Below are 15,950 nucleotides of genomic sequence, written 5' to 3'. Positions count from 1 at the left end.
CACGACTATTCAAAATTTCTTCAAAGGCTTCAGCTTCGTGGCTGATCCATTCAATTGGGCCTTCGGGGTCACCCCTTATGAATTTCTCTTCACTTGAGAAAGCCCCAACGCTGGCGAAGCTGGTTCTTACTTTCTTAGCACATTCTATAGATTTTTCATAGCATCTTTTCTTAGATGCACGAAGCTCTTCAACGTTTTTTTTCCAAACGATTTGCCCATTGTTCACTGATTTCTCGTTTTGTTTCTTCAAGTGTGCGTTCCTCTTTAACTCTAGCTAGTTGTTTTCGAAGATCTTCAATTTCACGCTTCTGAGCCTCAGCTTGAGCTTTAAAAGTAGCTTCGTCTTCTTTTATTCTATTTATCAATGAATGTAATATTTTATCTTTTTCGAGACCTTCGTTCCTTAGTTCAATTACTTCGGAACGAAGGTTGCTCAGGGCCATAACACACCCTTCGTCTTCAGCATCTTTTTGAGCCCTGAGGGCGTTGCTTAGTATAAGGCCCTGCAAAAAATCGTGTGTGCGTCAATAAGTTTAAGCAAATGAAAAATTTTAATTTCAAGAAATAATACAAAGACCTCATTTTCACACCTTTAAGCTATTGTATGCTAAGCTGTCGGCTAGCTCGTCTTTTGATAACACCGAGAGCCCGTTCTCTAGTGTTGGGAATCCGAAGCTCTTGCTCATCTCCCGACAGACAGAAATTTCCTTGCTGTCAGGGAGACAATACAAAAAGTCTTCTTCTCCACTGCTGTTGAATATCAACGCCCCCTTTGGATATTTCAGTTTTTGGGCATAAAACTGAGCCTCTCGCTTTTCTTTTGCAGTCAATTCTTTCCCCGAAGCATGTCGTAAAATATAATCGAAAGCTTCGAAAAATGCTTCGGGGGCGGCAGTGCCAGTTTCTTCGGCCAAAATTTGTTCTGTTGTTTTTATTTCTTTGGCTTCCAAGGATTTTACCTTAGCGGACTCTGAAGGCCCAGCTTCAGTTTCAACTTGATGCTTTGAAGCTTCGGCACCCAAGGCTTCGATTTGCACTTCGGAAGTTTCGCCAAATTTCTTCGGAGTAGTGCTTGAAGACTTTATTGTCTCCAATACATCCAGTACATTAACCATTCTTTTTCTCTTTGGGGTCGTCATTGGCATTGGCATTGGCACCTCAATTTTTGCTGAAGGACTTAGAATTTTCGATGTCTTTGTTTCTTCAGCCCTCGATTCTTCTATTTTTTCCGTCGCCGGCACTTCGGCCAGCCCTTCAATATTCGGCAGGGGAGTTGGTTCTTTAGCTTCGGTGGCCGAAGAGGTTTCACCGATAAACTCAGGCACTGTGGCTGGTTCAATATAACGTGGCCGGTGTGTGAGAACCTTTACCCTTTTCCTCTTCGGCGCCGGCTCGCTAGGAGCGGCTGAAGCAACTTCCTTCGTAGAAGATGTATTCTTTCTTTTTTGACCCCACGTCGGATAACGGTAGTCGGGGTAGACAAACCCAATTGCATCAAATACTCGGTTGAGTCTCTTCTTCTTTTGGCCTCCGAAGGCCGCTGATAGTGCAGTGTCTTCGGCCTTCGAGTATAATCCAAGCAATTAATCACTTATAGCCTCAATACTTTTTAGCCAGTCATCATCTGGCTCGACGAATTTATCTCCATATTGGAATGTGTCTTTTAGCCTAACTAATCCACCTTCGTCAGTTTCTCTAACGGTCTCCTTCGGCATTTCCCACTTTTCTACAAGTGGCCATATTCTGAAGGCAATGTGTTCTTGGACCAAATCCCTTGTCCCAATAAAAGAGCAAACCACGCCGAAGGCTCTCTGGCATTCTTCGGCTGCTTCATTCATTTCCACCTTCGGCCTCCGGAGGCCGAAGCGTTGCCAGATAGGGCGCATAATGATATCTTTAATATCTTCCCGTGTTTTCAAGTCACTCTTCACATAAAACCATTCCGTCATCCAGTCGCCGGGCCACCTCTTTCGAAAGGTTGGCACGGGACAGCTTGACCCAGACCGGGCGCCGAAGCTATAGCAGCCAAAATTGTTGTGATACTGCTCTTTACCCCAGGGTTTTGTCTCATACAATAGCTCATGTATGTTGCAGAAACTTTTTGCATTCGGTTCTAAACCTTGGCTCCTCATGGCCCAGATGAAGATGCCCATTCTTATGATTGCTTCGGGAGTAAGTTGATGAAGGCAGATTTCAAAAATCTTCAGTACTTCCACGACAAAACTGCTCAAGGGAAACCGCAGTCCAGCCTTTAAGAAGCTTCGGAATATCACAACTTCATTCTCCTCAGGAGTCGGACAAGTTTTTTCACCTTCGTCAGCCCTCACAATAGACAAGTCCCGAAAATATCTACCCCTCATATTAACAAGATGGCTTTGTTTAATACTTGATTTACCAAAAACCGCATGGCTTGGTCGCCAAGGTCGATCTTCAAAATCTTCACCACCACTATCCACATCATAGCTGTCACTGTCGCTAGTGTCTTCAGATAAACCCTCTAAAATCTCCCTGGTAATCTTCTCTGTATTTGTCTTTGCCATTGATTGAAGAAAGCCAAGATGCATCTCCTCAGAAAGGCTTAGCTTCGATTCAGCAACAGCCTTTTTATCTTCAGACATCTTCAAAAATGCTGAGAAAGTGCTCTCGAAACCGAAGCTTAAAAATTTAAAAAGCCAAGCAAGTGTTGTTGCGCAAGGGCTAAAAGTCGAGTGAGCAAAAGCAGATGGCAAGAAAGCATGCCAAATAAACTCGCGGTGAGCTCTTATTTATACACCTAGTGCGTTAAAAACTGGAGGGTCCCGCTTGTCAATGACTGTTGCTATTCTAGCAAAGGGAAGGTGTTTTTTCGGACCTTCGGCTTAAGGCCTTCGTCCATGTCGCAATATGAATTTATCACTAATAAACTAATATTGCGAGGGGCTACTGTTGGGGGCCTTCGACTTCCGAAGGTCCTCAAAAACATGATTTGACAATGTTTTCCAAGTGAAATATGTGAACAGGCATCTTCGGAATCGGGTCATGAGTATACAAGAGCATGGTCAGGACGAAGCCTGAGCGAGACGAAAGGCGATTATGACGAAGGATAAGGTGATCACGAAGCTGTGCGTAGAAAAGCTTCGACATAACAGCAGAGAAGGGGAATCGACTTAAAGATGAAAAGGCAAATTAGACCTCGAAGAATTACTATAGAGTTATTGATAAATGTAAAGGGCATGAATGTAATTCTACATGGGCTGCGTCCCTTGCCTATAAATAGATGAACAGTACTCTCGTACTGTTCACGCTGACTTAGCATTTGCCCTCGCGTCATACTTGTACCCTTGCTTTCCCTTAAACCGAAGGTACATTTGTAATTTGTTATTGTTTGTACAAATATCGTAAATAGAAATAAATTGATAATAATGTTTAAAGTGATTATGCCATTTTTCCATATTCTGTATATAAATCTTTCTTCATCATTTATCATGCTTATGAAGGTATGTCCTTCATAACCTTCGTCCGAAATTCATTATATCCGAAGGGAGATAATGCTTTGAAGGACGAAGGGATTTAACGTTTAACACTTTTTATGTTGCCTTGTTCTTAACTATTAGCTTTTGAGAACAAGTCTCCAACGCAATCCAAGAAACAAGAGCACAAAAGAACACGGACACACTCTCTCACAAGTCACTAAATGTTTGAGTTGAATTCTAGGCTTGTAGAGGGTTTGATCTTTGAAAATGTGTCTTGGAGTGAATGCACTAGCTCTTGTATTGAATGTGATCTCTGAAAAACTTGGATGCCAAAGGTTGTGGTGGTTGGGGGTATTTATAGCCCCCAACCACTTTGGTAGCCGTTGGGGAGGCTGCTGTCGATGGGCGCACCGGACAGTCTGGTGCGCCACCGGACAAGCACTGTTCCTTGTCCAGTGCGCTGCCACGTCACCCAACCGTTAGGGTTCGGAGCTTGGTCGACCGTTGGAGCTTTATCCTCTTGCGGTACTGGATAGTACGGTGCCACACCGGACAGTACGGTGCCCCTCTGACTTCGCTGCTCTAACTTCTGCGTGGTATTGTGCTGCACTGTTCGTTCTGTCAGAGTCGACCGTTGGCGCAGATAGCCATTGCTCCACTAGCACACCAGACAGTTCGGTGGCACACCGAACAGTCCAGTGAATTATAGCGGAGTGTGCCCTCGAATTCCCGAGAGTGGCTGTTTGACAACTGTACGGTCCTGGTGCACCGGACACTGTCCGATGGCACACCGGACAGTCCGGTGCGCCAATTCGCAGCCCACTCAAGTTCTTTGCTCCGTTTCAAATTGAGTCCCTAACTTGAGTCTTTTATTGGTTTGTGTTGAACCTTATGCACCTGTAATACATGAATTCTAGAACAAACTAGTTAGTCCATGTGTTTGTGTTGACTATCAACCACCAAAATTAATTATAGGAAAAGGTTAACCCTATTTCCCTTTCAATCTCCCCCTTTTTGGTGATTGATACCAACACAAACCAAAGCAAATGTAGAGTGTAGAATTGTAACTAGTTTGTATTTGAAATGTGCACTCACTAAATATGAATGGATTGCTTTTTCTTTAATTTAACATTTTGGACCACTCTTGCACCACATGTTTGTTTTTGCAAATTCTTTTGGAAAATATTTTCAAAGTCTTTTTGCAAATAGTGAAAGGTATATGAATAAGATTGCAAGAAGCATTTAAGATTTGAAATTTCCCCCCTGTTTCAAATGCTTTTCCTTTGACTAAATAAAACTCCTCCTGAATGAAAGTATGGAAGCTAGTTTAAAAATGTACTATTGTAACTTAACTTTTTTTGAAAATGGACACATATGTGTCATCTACATATGTACTTACATTCAAAAGATAGAATTTAAACTCAATTTTAAAAGATTCATATAAAAATCACAAATTTCACTTGTATGTGCACTACAAGACAATTTATGTATTTTTTGTCTTCTAGTATACGTGCACATGGATTTTGTTATTTTTAGATGACTTTGCATCTCAACTTTTTTATGTGAGTTTATGTATGGATGAACTGCATATGTATCAAGTTTCAGAAGATTTCAGGTTACAAAAGTGTTCTTTTTAAATCTAGTTTTCATGTTTTCGACCAACAAATGGTTTCCGTTACATATTCCCCCCATTTACAAATAGACCATTGCTTGTCTATTTCACATGTCTAATTCGGTGTGTGTAGGGGTGAAAACGGTCGGAAACGATCGGTAAACACTAAAATCATTTTCGTTTTTCATATTTTTCCTTTGAAACTCCGAAAACGAAACGACATCGATAATTCGGAAACAATGAAAACGAAAGTTCGGTACGAAAATTACACCGGTTACGATCGGAATCTAAAATTCAATCAGTAAAAACTATAACATGAATACTCAATTGACTTCAAAAATTCATTTAAGTCATACATTCATATAAAATTAGTAATAATATATAAGGTAGGAGGTCACAATAAATATATAAAGTAAGAAGTCATACAATAATAAAATCATCATTATGTATTTAAATAAAGCACAATTAAGATGTATATAATGATATGTCACTTACATTCTATTTGTACTCTTACTACTTAGCATGGTTAATGTAATTAGTGTCTTCTTGGTCCTTTTTAAGTTGTCGTGTAAATTTGAATATATGTATCAAGAGTAATAACAAGTAAGAAAACATAAATGAGATTTATAAAAGTTTCAAACGATTCTAAACTATATACCATTAGATAGATCTTGATTTTAGGAAAATAGAAAAAATAGTTTCATATTTTTCTAAGCTAAGATGAATTTATTACGAATTTATAAAGATTGATCACAACTGGTTAAGATGTAATTTGAATTTGCATATTGATTTACATTTTTTAACTCTGGCACCGTATCGGAGTGCATGAGCGAAAGAATGAATATGCATGCATGATGCATGTTATAATCTGCATGGCTGCTTGCGGGCATGCAGGTTGAAGAAGAGGAGGGAAAGTGGCTACTTAGAAGTTCTTGGACGCCTGGTACGTGACGCCGAACTTCCAGTCAGCGGGGAGAACGTGCCATGAGGTGGCCTTGCGGTGGTCGCTAGTCATCACCCGGAACGTCAGCGACTCGCAGGTGAGGTCCTCCCCGGTCTGCCACACTTGCCCCCAGTTGCGCTTCATCTCCGTCCACTTGACGCGCTTGCTCCCCTTCACCGACACCGCCGCGATGTCGCCGGCGCCGCCCACGTTGGTGATCGTCACCATGTTGAAGTACTTGTTCCCGGTGATGGTGTACCGGATGCCGCCCTGCTTCGCGCACGCCACCCTGCGATAGGAGATGGGCACGATGCCGGCCTTCTCCTGCGCGATCTGGAGGAACGCGGGCATGCTGAGGTCGAAGTGCTCCTGCGGCGGCTTGCACCACTTGTCCTTGGGCGGGCACAGGTCGGTCGCCGTCACCACCAGCGCCGCCACGTCGGGCTTGCACCCGCTGGGGCTGTCCACGCACCGCACCTCGTAGCACCCGCCGCAGGCCGCGCCATCGCCAAACAACACCGTGCTCACAGCCACCGTCTGCACGCCGTACCCCTGCTCGCGCGTGTCCTTGTACCCGCACGCGCCCGCCGTGGTGCCGGACCCGTCCCGCCCGCCGTAGAAGGTCGCGTGGGCAGGTTTCCACGGCCCGGCCGTGAACTTGCCGTGGTTGTCGTGTACCACGCGCCCGCCAGGCGTCAGGGGCTTGGCGTGGCCGGCGTTGGCGACATCGGCGACCACCGCTAGCATGGCGACCAGCAGCGGCAATAGGAGAGGTCGTGGCGCCGCCATCCACGAACTAGCCATAATGGTACGGTGATTTCTTCGGTGCAACGAGGTTCCCCTCTTTATAGTGGCGCATTTGGCCATTTTTAGGCTCCTGATGTCGGGATGTAATTGGAGGCCCGGAGGAGCATTCGGAGGATCAATCACCATCCCAGCTGCCCAAGAAAGAAGAGAGGTCAGCTTTCAACGATTGATAGGGTTGACATGCATGGATGTATGGAAACTAGTTTAAAAAATTACTTCCTCCATTCTAATTTATAATTCATTTGACTTTTTGACACTAATTTTGACTGACTCATCTTAGTCATTTTTTTTTTGAAATTTTGAAAATCCAAAACCATAATTAAAGTATATTATGTGCTAAACAATACCACAATAATTATATTTTTTTTGAATAAGACGAGCCGATAAAGTTGGTGTCGATAAAGTTAAATAAATTATAAATTGGAACCTAACAAGTACACTTTTGTAACTTGATTTTTTTAAAACTTAACACATATGTAGTTCATCCATACAGAACTCACCCAAAAATTGAGATGCAAAGTCATTTTTGAAAAAAAAATCATATGAAAATAACACAACTTCTGTGCATGTATACTAGAAGACAAAAATCTAGATTTTTTTGTCTCGCAGTGCACATACAACTAAAATTTCTGATTTAGTATGAATTTTCAAAAATAATTTTTTATCCCAGCTTTTATATGTGAGTAGATTTGTGTCAAGTTTTAAAAAATAGTTATGAAGTATATTTCTTGAACTAGTTTTTATGATTCCAACAAGTGGTTTCCACCATATATTTTCCCTTGTAAACGTGTATTGGCGAACGCGAGAGACAGGTTGAACCGAGTAACATTGGATAGCTTCGTTTTGTTTGAAGTCAACATTCTTTTAAGTTATTTGTGTAAAAATGCAGAAACATGTAAGTTGTTTTGTATGAACAGAATATTGCCAAAATGTCAACTTTGTATTGGGGCCAACGGGCATATGTATAGTTTATGAACATTACATATTTCCTGCTGCCAATACGCTGAAACATCGGAGATATTAAAATCTCACCCGTTTTGCTGCGCCGACCGCATTCGGCGGCTTCCCCGCCATCCATCAGGCGACATGTGATAGTCGCTTGGACCCGAAATTTCCCTAAATTTTAGCTCTGAGCGGCTAGTCGCGTCCGTCTACCATCGAACACTCTCTCCCCATGCCATCCTTATCTCCTCTCCTTCCTGTACCTTTCTCCCTCCCACGCCACTGCTTCCCCCTCGCGGCTTGCTGTCGCCGCTGGCGTTCCCTGCTCCAAGCCTTCCAGGCTCAGCGATGGGCCATCATGATGTTCAAGTAAGCTCCCGGCTCTAAAACCCCCATCTTTCTCCCCCCGTCCTCTTATCCCAATCTAAGAAGCAAAAAACCTAAGGTGAAAATCTGGTCCAAAAATTCCATAGATTCGAGCGATGGGGTGGGTGACATGGTTCCTAGCGGCGGTGTTCTTCTTTGCTGCGTGCCAACTCTTCGTCTCTGATGCTCTTGATTCCCCCCTTCGGCGTAGGCTCCGTCACATCCACCAAGCTGGCTCACGTCCTCTCCTTTGCCACTTTCTAGGGCGCCGCCCTCTAGCCAACCTTCATTAGCGCCATCATAATGTTCAAGTAAGCTCACGGCTCTAAAAAATCCATCTTTTCCCCCATCATGTTGCCCCAACCTAAGAACCAAAAATCCTAAGGAGGGGGAAATCTAGTCCAAGAATTCTATGGATTCATTGAGCTGAAGCGCTACTTCATTCTGTGGTGACGTTGAATCTTTTTATTTGTAGGAACCTATTGAGGCACATGTTCGACAACTTGTAGAGCAAGCTGTTCCTAGATGACTTCACGCATGCATGAGATTTGGCATTCAAGAGTAATTCAGTACTGGAAGCTTATGGAGTCTGAGATACAAAAGGATTCCTTTCGAAACATTATGGATATGAGTGCTAACCTTGGCAGATTTGCAGCATCTTTGAAGAAAAAGGATGGTTGGGCTATGAATATATTCCCTTTTACAAAATAAGGAAGCTAAAGATTATATGTGATCGTGGTTTAATGGGGACTGCCCATGATTAGTAAGATTCTCCTAGCAATCACAAAACTAGGCTAACCTCGACACATGGTAAGCACCAATTGCAAAACTGCATTTTTACAAAGTTGTTTTGTAGCACTAAAATTTCTTGTACCTTTTCATCTCAAAGCTACTATTAATTTCATAACAATCCCATTGTGCTCTCATATTACAGAACTATTCTCCTGGCAATTTGTATAACGAACTATGCTTTTTTCATCATTCTATGTCTCAAGCTGCACTTTGAAATGTGTAGGTTTGTGAAATGGGATGATGATATAAGTTTAGGTTTCGATACAAATTCTTTAAGAGGTCTATTTTCTGATTTAAAATGACAATGGACGTAGTTTACATTATTCAAAATATAGTTGTGATACAGAAGAGCAAACAAACATTGTATTTCTGTGAAATAAGTTTCCAAATGTGTTGCCCGTATTTTTTTCCATTGTAGAATAGTTCTGTAAAAAAATACTCGCTTGTTTTCACCTAATGCCTTTTTGTGGTTCTACTTCTTTTTCTTTTGCACACTGATCAATTTATTTATGTAGTTTAATTCACAGAATTCCTATATATCTTCCCAAGTGAATCTTGGGCTTGGAGTTCAAGGATCAAGTATTACCTCATCTACAACACCAGAATTAGTTCCCAGTTCTGCAGAAATATAAATAATGGCTTATTTGATTACTGAAAGGGAAATAGTGTCAAACTTTTCCTAAATGATTTTGGTGGTTCAATTTCCCAACACAAATAATTGGACTAACTAGTTTGCTCTAGATTATAAGTTCTACAGGTGGCAAAGGTTCAACACAAACCAATAAAAAGTCTAAGAAAGGGTTCAAATAGAAAGGAGCAAAACCAACCAAAGGCTACCCTGGTCTGGCGCACCGGACTGTCCGGTGCACCAGGGAGATCCACTCTGAACTGCTCAGCTTCGGGGTTTTAGGGAGCCACTCCGCTATAATTCACCGGACTGTCCGGTGTAGCACCGGACTATCCGGTGTGCCAGCGGAGCAACGGTCGCCAGCGCAACGGTCGAGTTCAACGGTCGGCTGACAATGCTACAGTGTGCGGACAGTTCGCGCAGAGTCAGAGCAGGCGCCAGAAGGTGCATCGGACAGTGAACAATACCTGTCCGGTGCACCACCGGACTGTTCGGTGGCCCCACATGTTAGAGCTCCAACGGTCGAATCCTAACGGTTGGGTGACGTGGCTGGCGCACCGGACAGTGTCCGGTGGCGCACCGGACTGTCCGGTGCGCCCATCGACAGCAGCCCCTCCCAACGGCCACCTTGGTGGTTGGGGCTATAAATACCCCCCAACCACCACACTTCAAGGCATCCAAGTTTTTCAGCCAACACATTCAATACAAGAGCTCTAGACTTCACTCCAAGACACAAAAGCAAAGATCAAATCCTCTCCCAAGTCCGGAATCACTCCAAACAAATAGTGACTAGTGAGAGAGAGATATTTGTGTTCATTTGAGTTCTTGTCGCTTGGATCGCTTTTCTTCTTCCCCATTCTTTTTTCCAAGACATTTGTAATCAAAGCAAGAGACACCAATTGTGTGGTGGTCCTTGTGGGGACTAAGTGTCCCAATTGATTGAGGAGAAAAGCTCACTCGGTCTAGGTGACCATTTGAGAGAGGGAAAGGGTTGAAAGAGACCCAGTCTTTGTGACCACCTCAACGGGGAGTAGGTTTGCAAGAACCGAACCTCGGTAAAACAAATCACCGTGTCACACTCTTCATTTGCTTGTGATTTGTTTTCGCCCTCTCTTTCGGACTCGACTTTATTTCTAACGCTAACCCCGGCTTGTAGTTGTGCTTAAAGTTTATAAATTTCAGATTTGCCTATTAACCCCCTCTAGGCGACTTTCAATTACTTTCAGATGGCAAAAGAAATTGCATTGCTTGAGGTATTTTATCACTTATAATTGTTTTATATATAGCTTATCCACTCCACCGGGGGGCAAAATGGACCAACTCCTAAGTTTTCGATCCGACGGCCACGTCCTTCACACGGAGTTGCTTCGCCTTGACGCACCCTCCGCGATCATACCGCGTGCCGCCACTAGTTCCCTCTGAAACCGCCACCGCCGAGTTTTGAGGCCCAAACTCAGCAAAATCAGCCATCCGTAGCGCTGGGTGGTTTTGAGGCCCAAACCAATAAACCTGCCATGAGCACCGCACCTCGTGCACGTCCTCCACGATTAGACGCGTGTCCCGCCAGTCCTCGACCACGCCGGCAACACGGTCCACTCCACCACGTCCTCACACAAGTGCGTGTCCTAGGTGTCAGCCACCATGGTTGGTCACCTGGTTGCTCTGATCCGTCAGTCAAGACCCAACACTCGCCCTTCACCGCTCCCGGTCCATCAGCACGAGCTCGCATGACCTTCACCTCAGCCATCGACCACCGTTACTGTGCTCCACACCTGCACACCACAAGTCGACCGACATGGTTGCACAAGCATAATCTCACACTCTGATCAGTCCACTGACTATCCCAGAGTGCTACCCATTGACAATCACTTATCATCAACCCGAACCACAAGGAATAAGTCAACCTTATGTTCACACAGAAGCTTCCATTCTAAAAACTCGCGAACCCTCAACTACTTGGCCAAATAACCAGCACTAAAACAAAATGAAATAATAAGGCTCCAGAGGCAGCAACTGTGCTCGAATTCGGCAGTGTCCGTTGAAAAGTTGCAAGAATTTCAATTAGCCCATCCTGCGACGAAGATGTATACATATCATCAGCCAAACAATAGTTTTATGAAACATTCATATCACATTTATAAGCTCTAAAGAAATATGCAGATTCAGTCACAGCTACATGACGTTCACATTTCAATTGACTAGTCTTTATCCAGTCTTTATTTGCACAATGGGACGAATAACACTTGACTCAATATGCATTGTTGACAGAACTTCAGATAAATTTTACTGGGATAATGGGCCAAAGATTAGAGTAGTAAAGTAGAAGTATTTCTCCACCATCATCAATGAAGAAGAGCAACCAGAGTGAATGGGGAAGTGGATATAGCTTCCCTAAAAAACATGTTGAGAGTCTCAATCATCTTTCCTGTAAGGAAAGGAGAATCTTCATGATCTATATTGGAAGAGTGGCCATAAATCAAACTGAATTGGATCATGTCCTTCAAAAATAATAGTTCACCAATGATTTCATAGCACAGACAAAATAGCAAGGAAAGAAAACAATGCATGTACAAATAACTTCATAAAATGACTGTTGAATGATTGCAACGGGGGTGGTGCATACTTCCTTTTTCTATTGTCCATAACATTTCTCATGTCATTCTTTGGCATATTAGTGCCTGGAGTTCCTACAAACTGCATAGGAGACATTGTAGATGCACCACCTGCTACCACATGTGGCATAGACGATGTTGGTGCAGGAACAGGTGGAGCTACAGGATATGGGCAGAGAAGGGAGTCACAATCTGCACTGATGGTTGGTTGGATCCACAGAGGTGACCAATCATTAATTTTATTGCTGTTTCTGAGAAGGCATCATTGTTCTTGAGGGCTGATAATTGTCAAGGTGAGTAAATACAAATCAAAAGAATACATTGCTGATAAGTTGGGGGTGTTATTGAAGTAGGTCAACAATGCGGTACAAATCATTACAGACAACACCGCAAACTGCAAAGGTGCTGGGGTCGTAATAGAAGATGAATATGATAACATATTTTGGACACCACATGTTGTGCATACCCTCGATCTTGCTATTTTAAAACTGAGGCTGCTATGATAAATAATTGGCATGCAGCTTTTAATGTTCAATGAGTTTAGCCTTTTGAAGTTACTTTCGATTCATGAAACAAGATTTGCCTCAATTGTATGTATGTTGAAACAGTTTGTTGAAGTAAAAACAACCCTCCAACAATCAGCATCTACAGTCTACAGAGATGATGCTCCAACTGCCCAACTTGTGAAGGACAGGATACTTAGTGATGTACGGTGGGATGAGGTGAACTACATTCTTAGGATTACTACTATATATGAAATGATAGGTATGGTGGGCACCAACACACCATGTATTCACTTAATGTATGAAATGTGGGATTTGATGGTCAATATGAGAGGGAGGAAGAAGATGAAGTGCATGGATTTCAAGTCGCCTAGTCACCAGGTCGTTGATGGTGACCGATTAGGCGACTAATCACGATTAGGACGTTGACCAGGACGATTAATCGGTGACTGATCGTCCTAAACGCCCTGTACTAATCAGGACATATATAATTATATATAGTTATATGCACTATACTTCAAACAGGGTCCTAGAACTACAACACTACAACAGTAGGTAATCAAAGCATCAATTAGTAGACTCAAAGTCTCAATTCTCAAACAGCAGTAGCTTCAAATGAGGTACTCTAAACTGAAACCAAAGTACCAAACTGAAACCAATTCTTGATCTAACAATTCTAAACTAAAACCAATGCTTGATCAGTATGATCACAGTACCTTCAGATGAGGTACTCATTGTTAAGGCCCATTAGACCCTAGCCTACTGCCTATATATATAACATATAGTCCTTAGGGACTAATCATCTATTGTCAATCCCAAGGTTAGTAACATGGTAACAAAGGAGGTTATGATTAGGGTTCCACTAATTTTCTAGCCGCCGTCGCGACCCTCCCCCACCCCAGCCGCCGTCACTCATCCCTGGTCGGCTGCCGTCGTGGACCTCCCCCCACCCAGCCACCGTCGTGGCCCTAATCTCCTGCGCGATTCTTCTGCGCGCGCTATGTTGAGCCCCAAAAGAGACGGCCGGATGGTCCGCGGTCCAGACGGTCCGCACTGGTGGTCCGGATAGTCCACGCGTGCGCAGAGTCAATTAGGGTTTCGAGTTTCTCACTATTGTTGTTGGCTAGATTCACTGAAATAACTCGGGAGATTTGTTCGTAACGGGTCCAGCCCCCCTATTCTATAAATACAGAGGAATACGACCGATTAAACATCATCAATCGAATCAATAATCAATTTATCTCACATTTATTTCTTGTACATTTATGAGTAGTTCTAGTCTAGTTCTAGTTTAGTCTCCCAATCCCCAAATCCTCTGCTTCTCCTTGACTCTATGTCGATCAGAGGAGTCTAGGTCGGCCTGCTGAGCCTAGACAACACCTATGATCTCTCGGTCTCTCCTCCCCGATGGGGTCCCTTCTGGGAGCGAGATCCAGGCGCCGCCGGTGACCTTCGGCGCCCCTGCGCACGCTCTGACCGTCTGGCCCTAGGGCGCGGACCGTCCGGCACGTCAGATAAGGAACCCTAGCCCTGCGCCAGTGTAACACCCTGAATTTGGGGGTATAAAATTTCTTTCTAATTATCACCCAAATTCAGGTGTTACTCTTCTCTCTCTCTAGTTTCTATCTATCTCTAGATTCTCTCTCTCCTTTTCCCTTTTGAGTAGAGTTAGCTTAATTAGGAGAGATTAATTATTTGTTTTTGCCAAAACATTGTGAGTCATGACATGTTGCATCATGCTGACCTTAAATATTCTTTGAATTGTTGCACATGTTTGTATTAGTTTGAATTTGAAACTTGATTCGAATTTGAATTGAAAACCCTAGAAAAAAAGAAATGGAAAAGCAAATAGAAATTCCAGGAAAAATGAAAAGGCCAAAGCAGCCCAGCCGGCCCAGCTCGGCCCAGCCAGGCCGTGCGCCCGTGCCGCCTGACAGGTGGGCTCCACCTGTCAGCGGCGGTTCCCTTCCCCACACGCTCTCTCTCTCCCTCTCTCTGCCCAATGGGGTCGGGCTATCGGCGCTAGTTGCCTTCACCCATGCGCCCCTCTCCCCTCTGCCTCGCTGGCCCGTCTCGTCAGTGTGCCGAACCGTTACCCCCGCGCGCCCGCTCTCTCTCGCTGCGCCGTGGGACCGCCATGTCAGCTCCGCCTTCACCGCGCCCGCCGTGGACCAACACGCGCGCACTCGCGCACGCATGCCGAGATCCCCGGCCATGTCGCCCACCCACGCACCCCATCTCCTTTTTGAGCACCGCCCGCACCCGCACTCGCTCCCCCGTCCCATTTCGCATAGCCTTGCCCTCTCTTGCGATCTGCCCACGCCATTCGACCTCACTAGAGACCCGCACCTGCCACGCCAGTCGTCCAGTCGCCTGGTGTTCCCCTCACCCTGCTGAAGTTAGTCCAGGCCTTAGCGCGCCTCAGACCCCCTCCCCGTGGCCGGAATCCCTCACCGGAGTTACCCCGACCCGCCCGGAGTCCTCCTTCAGCCATTCTCCCCTCTCTGACCCCGGTCTCACGGTCACAACCCTACCAGTGAGTTCGTCGTGCCTTCCCCTTCGTTTTTGGCTGGCTCCGGCGACCTCGGAGCCGCCATAGCTCGCACCCGCCTCAACTCCGGCGACCTCACCGCCGCGAGAAGGAGCGGCGCCGCCGCAGTCGTTAACCCCTCCCCGGCTTTGATCTCCCTGTCTGATCTCTATCGCACGACCTAGATCACGGGATACCGCTTTGTGCACGCGCGCCCCACGTCCGGACCTGCCTGTCAGCCCTGTGCCCCCTGGCACTGGGCCCAATCGGTCAGTCCGCCCTCTTCTCGATCGCTGACACCGCTGGCCCACCTGTCAGCGCTCGCTCGCCCGCGCGCGCCCTCGCCCGCTGATCTAGTCTTAGCCGTTAGTTTTAGATCTGACGATTGAGTAGATCCCGTACCCCTTCGCGTGATTATTTTGCGTAAGAAACCCTCGGTTTGTTGGGAATCAACCCGCCGTCCCTGGTTTTCGCACGCAGGCCCCTGCAATCCTGCAGATTGAACCCTTGGCTTTTAAATAATTACAGAATTAGACCTATTTTCATATTCTAAATTTCCAAACTTGTTTATTTCATATCTTTTGCATATGAACTCCAAATTTAGTGATTCAAATTGCAAAATATTCATAGGAATATTCTCTGTTTAAATAAATTAGTTACATTTACTACTTGCACACTCTAATTTTTATGGTTAACTATGAACTAGTATATGTGTAGATTTATTCATTTAATAAAATAAATAAAAGGGAAACCCTAGAGATTA

At 44.6% G+C, this 15,950-nt stretch overlaps 1 protein-coding gene across 1 annotated transcript; it reads right to left on the bottom strand.

The window, feature by feature from the left end:
* Nucleotides 1–5,808: 5,808 nt before the first annotated feature.
* Nucleotides 5,809–6,827, bottom strand: LOC100282193 (uncharacterized). Its single transcript, NM_001155105.2, has one exon. The coding sequence runs from the start codon at nt 6,809–6,811 to the stop codon at nt 5,987–5,989; it is 825 nt and encodes a 274-aa protein (NP_001148577.2). The 5' UTR covers nt 6,812–6,827; the 3' UTR covers nt 5,809–5,986.
* Between the last annotated feature and the right edge of the window lie 9,123 nt (nt 6,828–15,950).

The sequence above is a fragment of the Zea mays genome, chromosome 1, assembly GCF_902167145.1.
Source record: "Zea mays cultivar B73 chromosome 1, Zm-B73-REFERENCE-NAM-5.0, whole genome shotgun sequence".
In the NCBI taxonomy this organism is placed as follows: domain Eukaryota; kingdom Viridiplantae; phylum Streptophyta; class Magnoliopsida; order Poales; family Poaceae; genus Zea; species Zea mays.
Note: the sequence above shows the minus strand (reverse complement) of the source record. Positions and strands in the feature narration are given on the sequence as shown.

Excerpts from the sequence above, each read along its gene's own strand:
- LOC100282193 (NM_001155105.2), bottom strand. The coding sequence starts at position 6,811 with ATGGCTAGTTCGTGGATGGCGGCGCCACGACCTCTCCTATTGCCGCTG.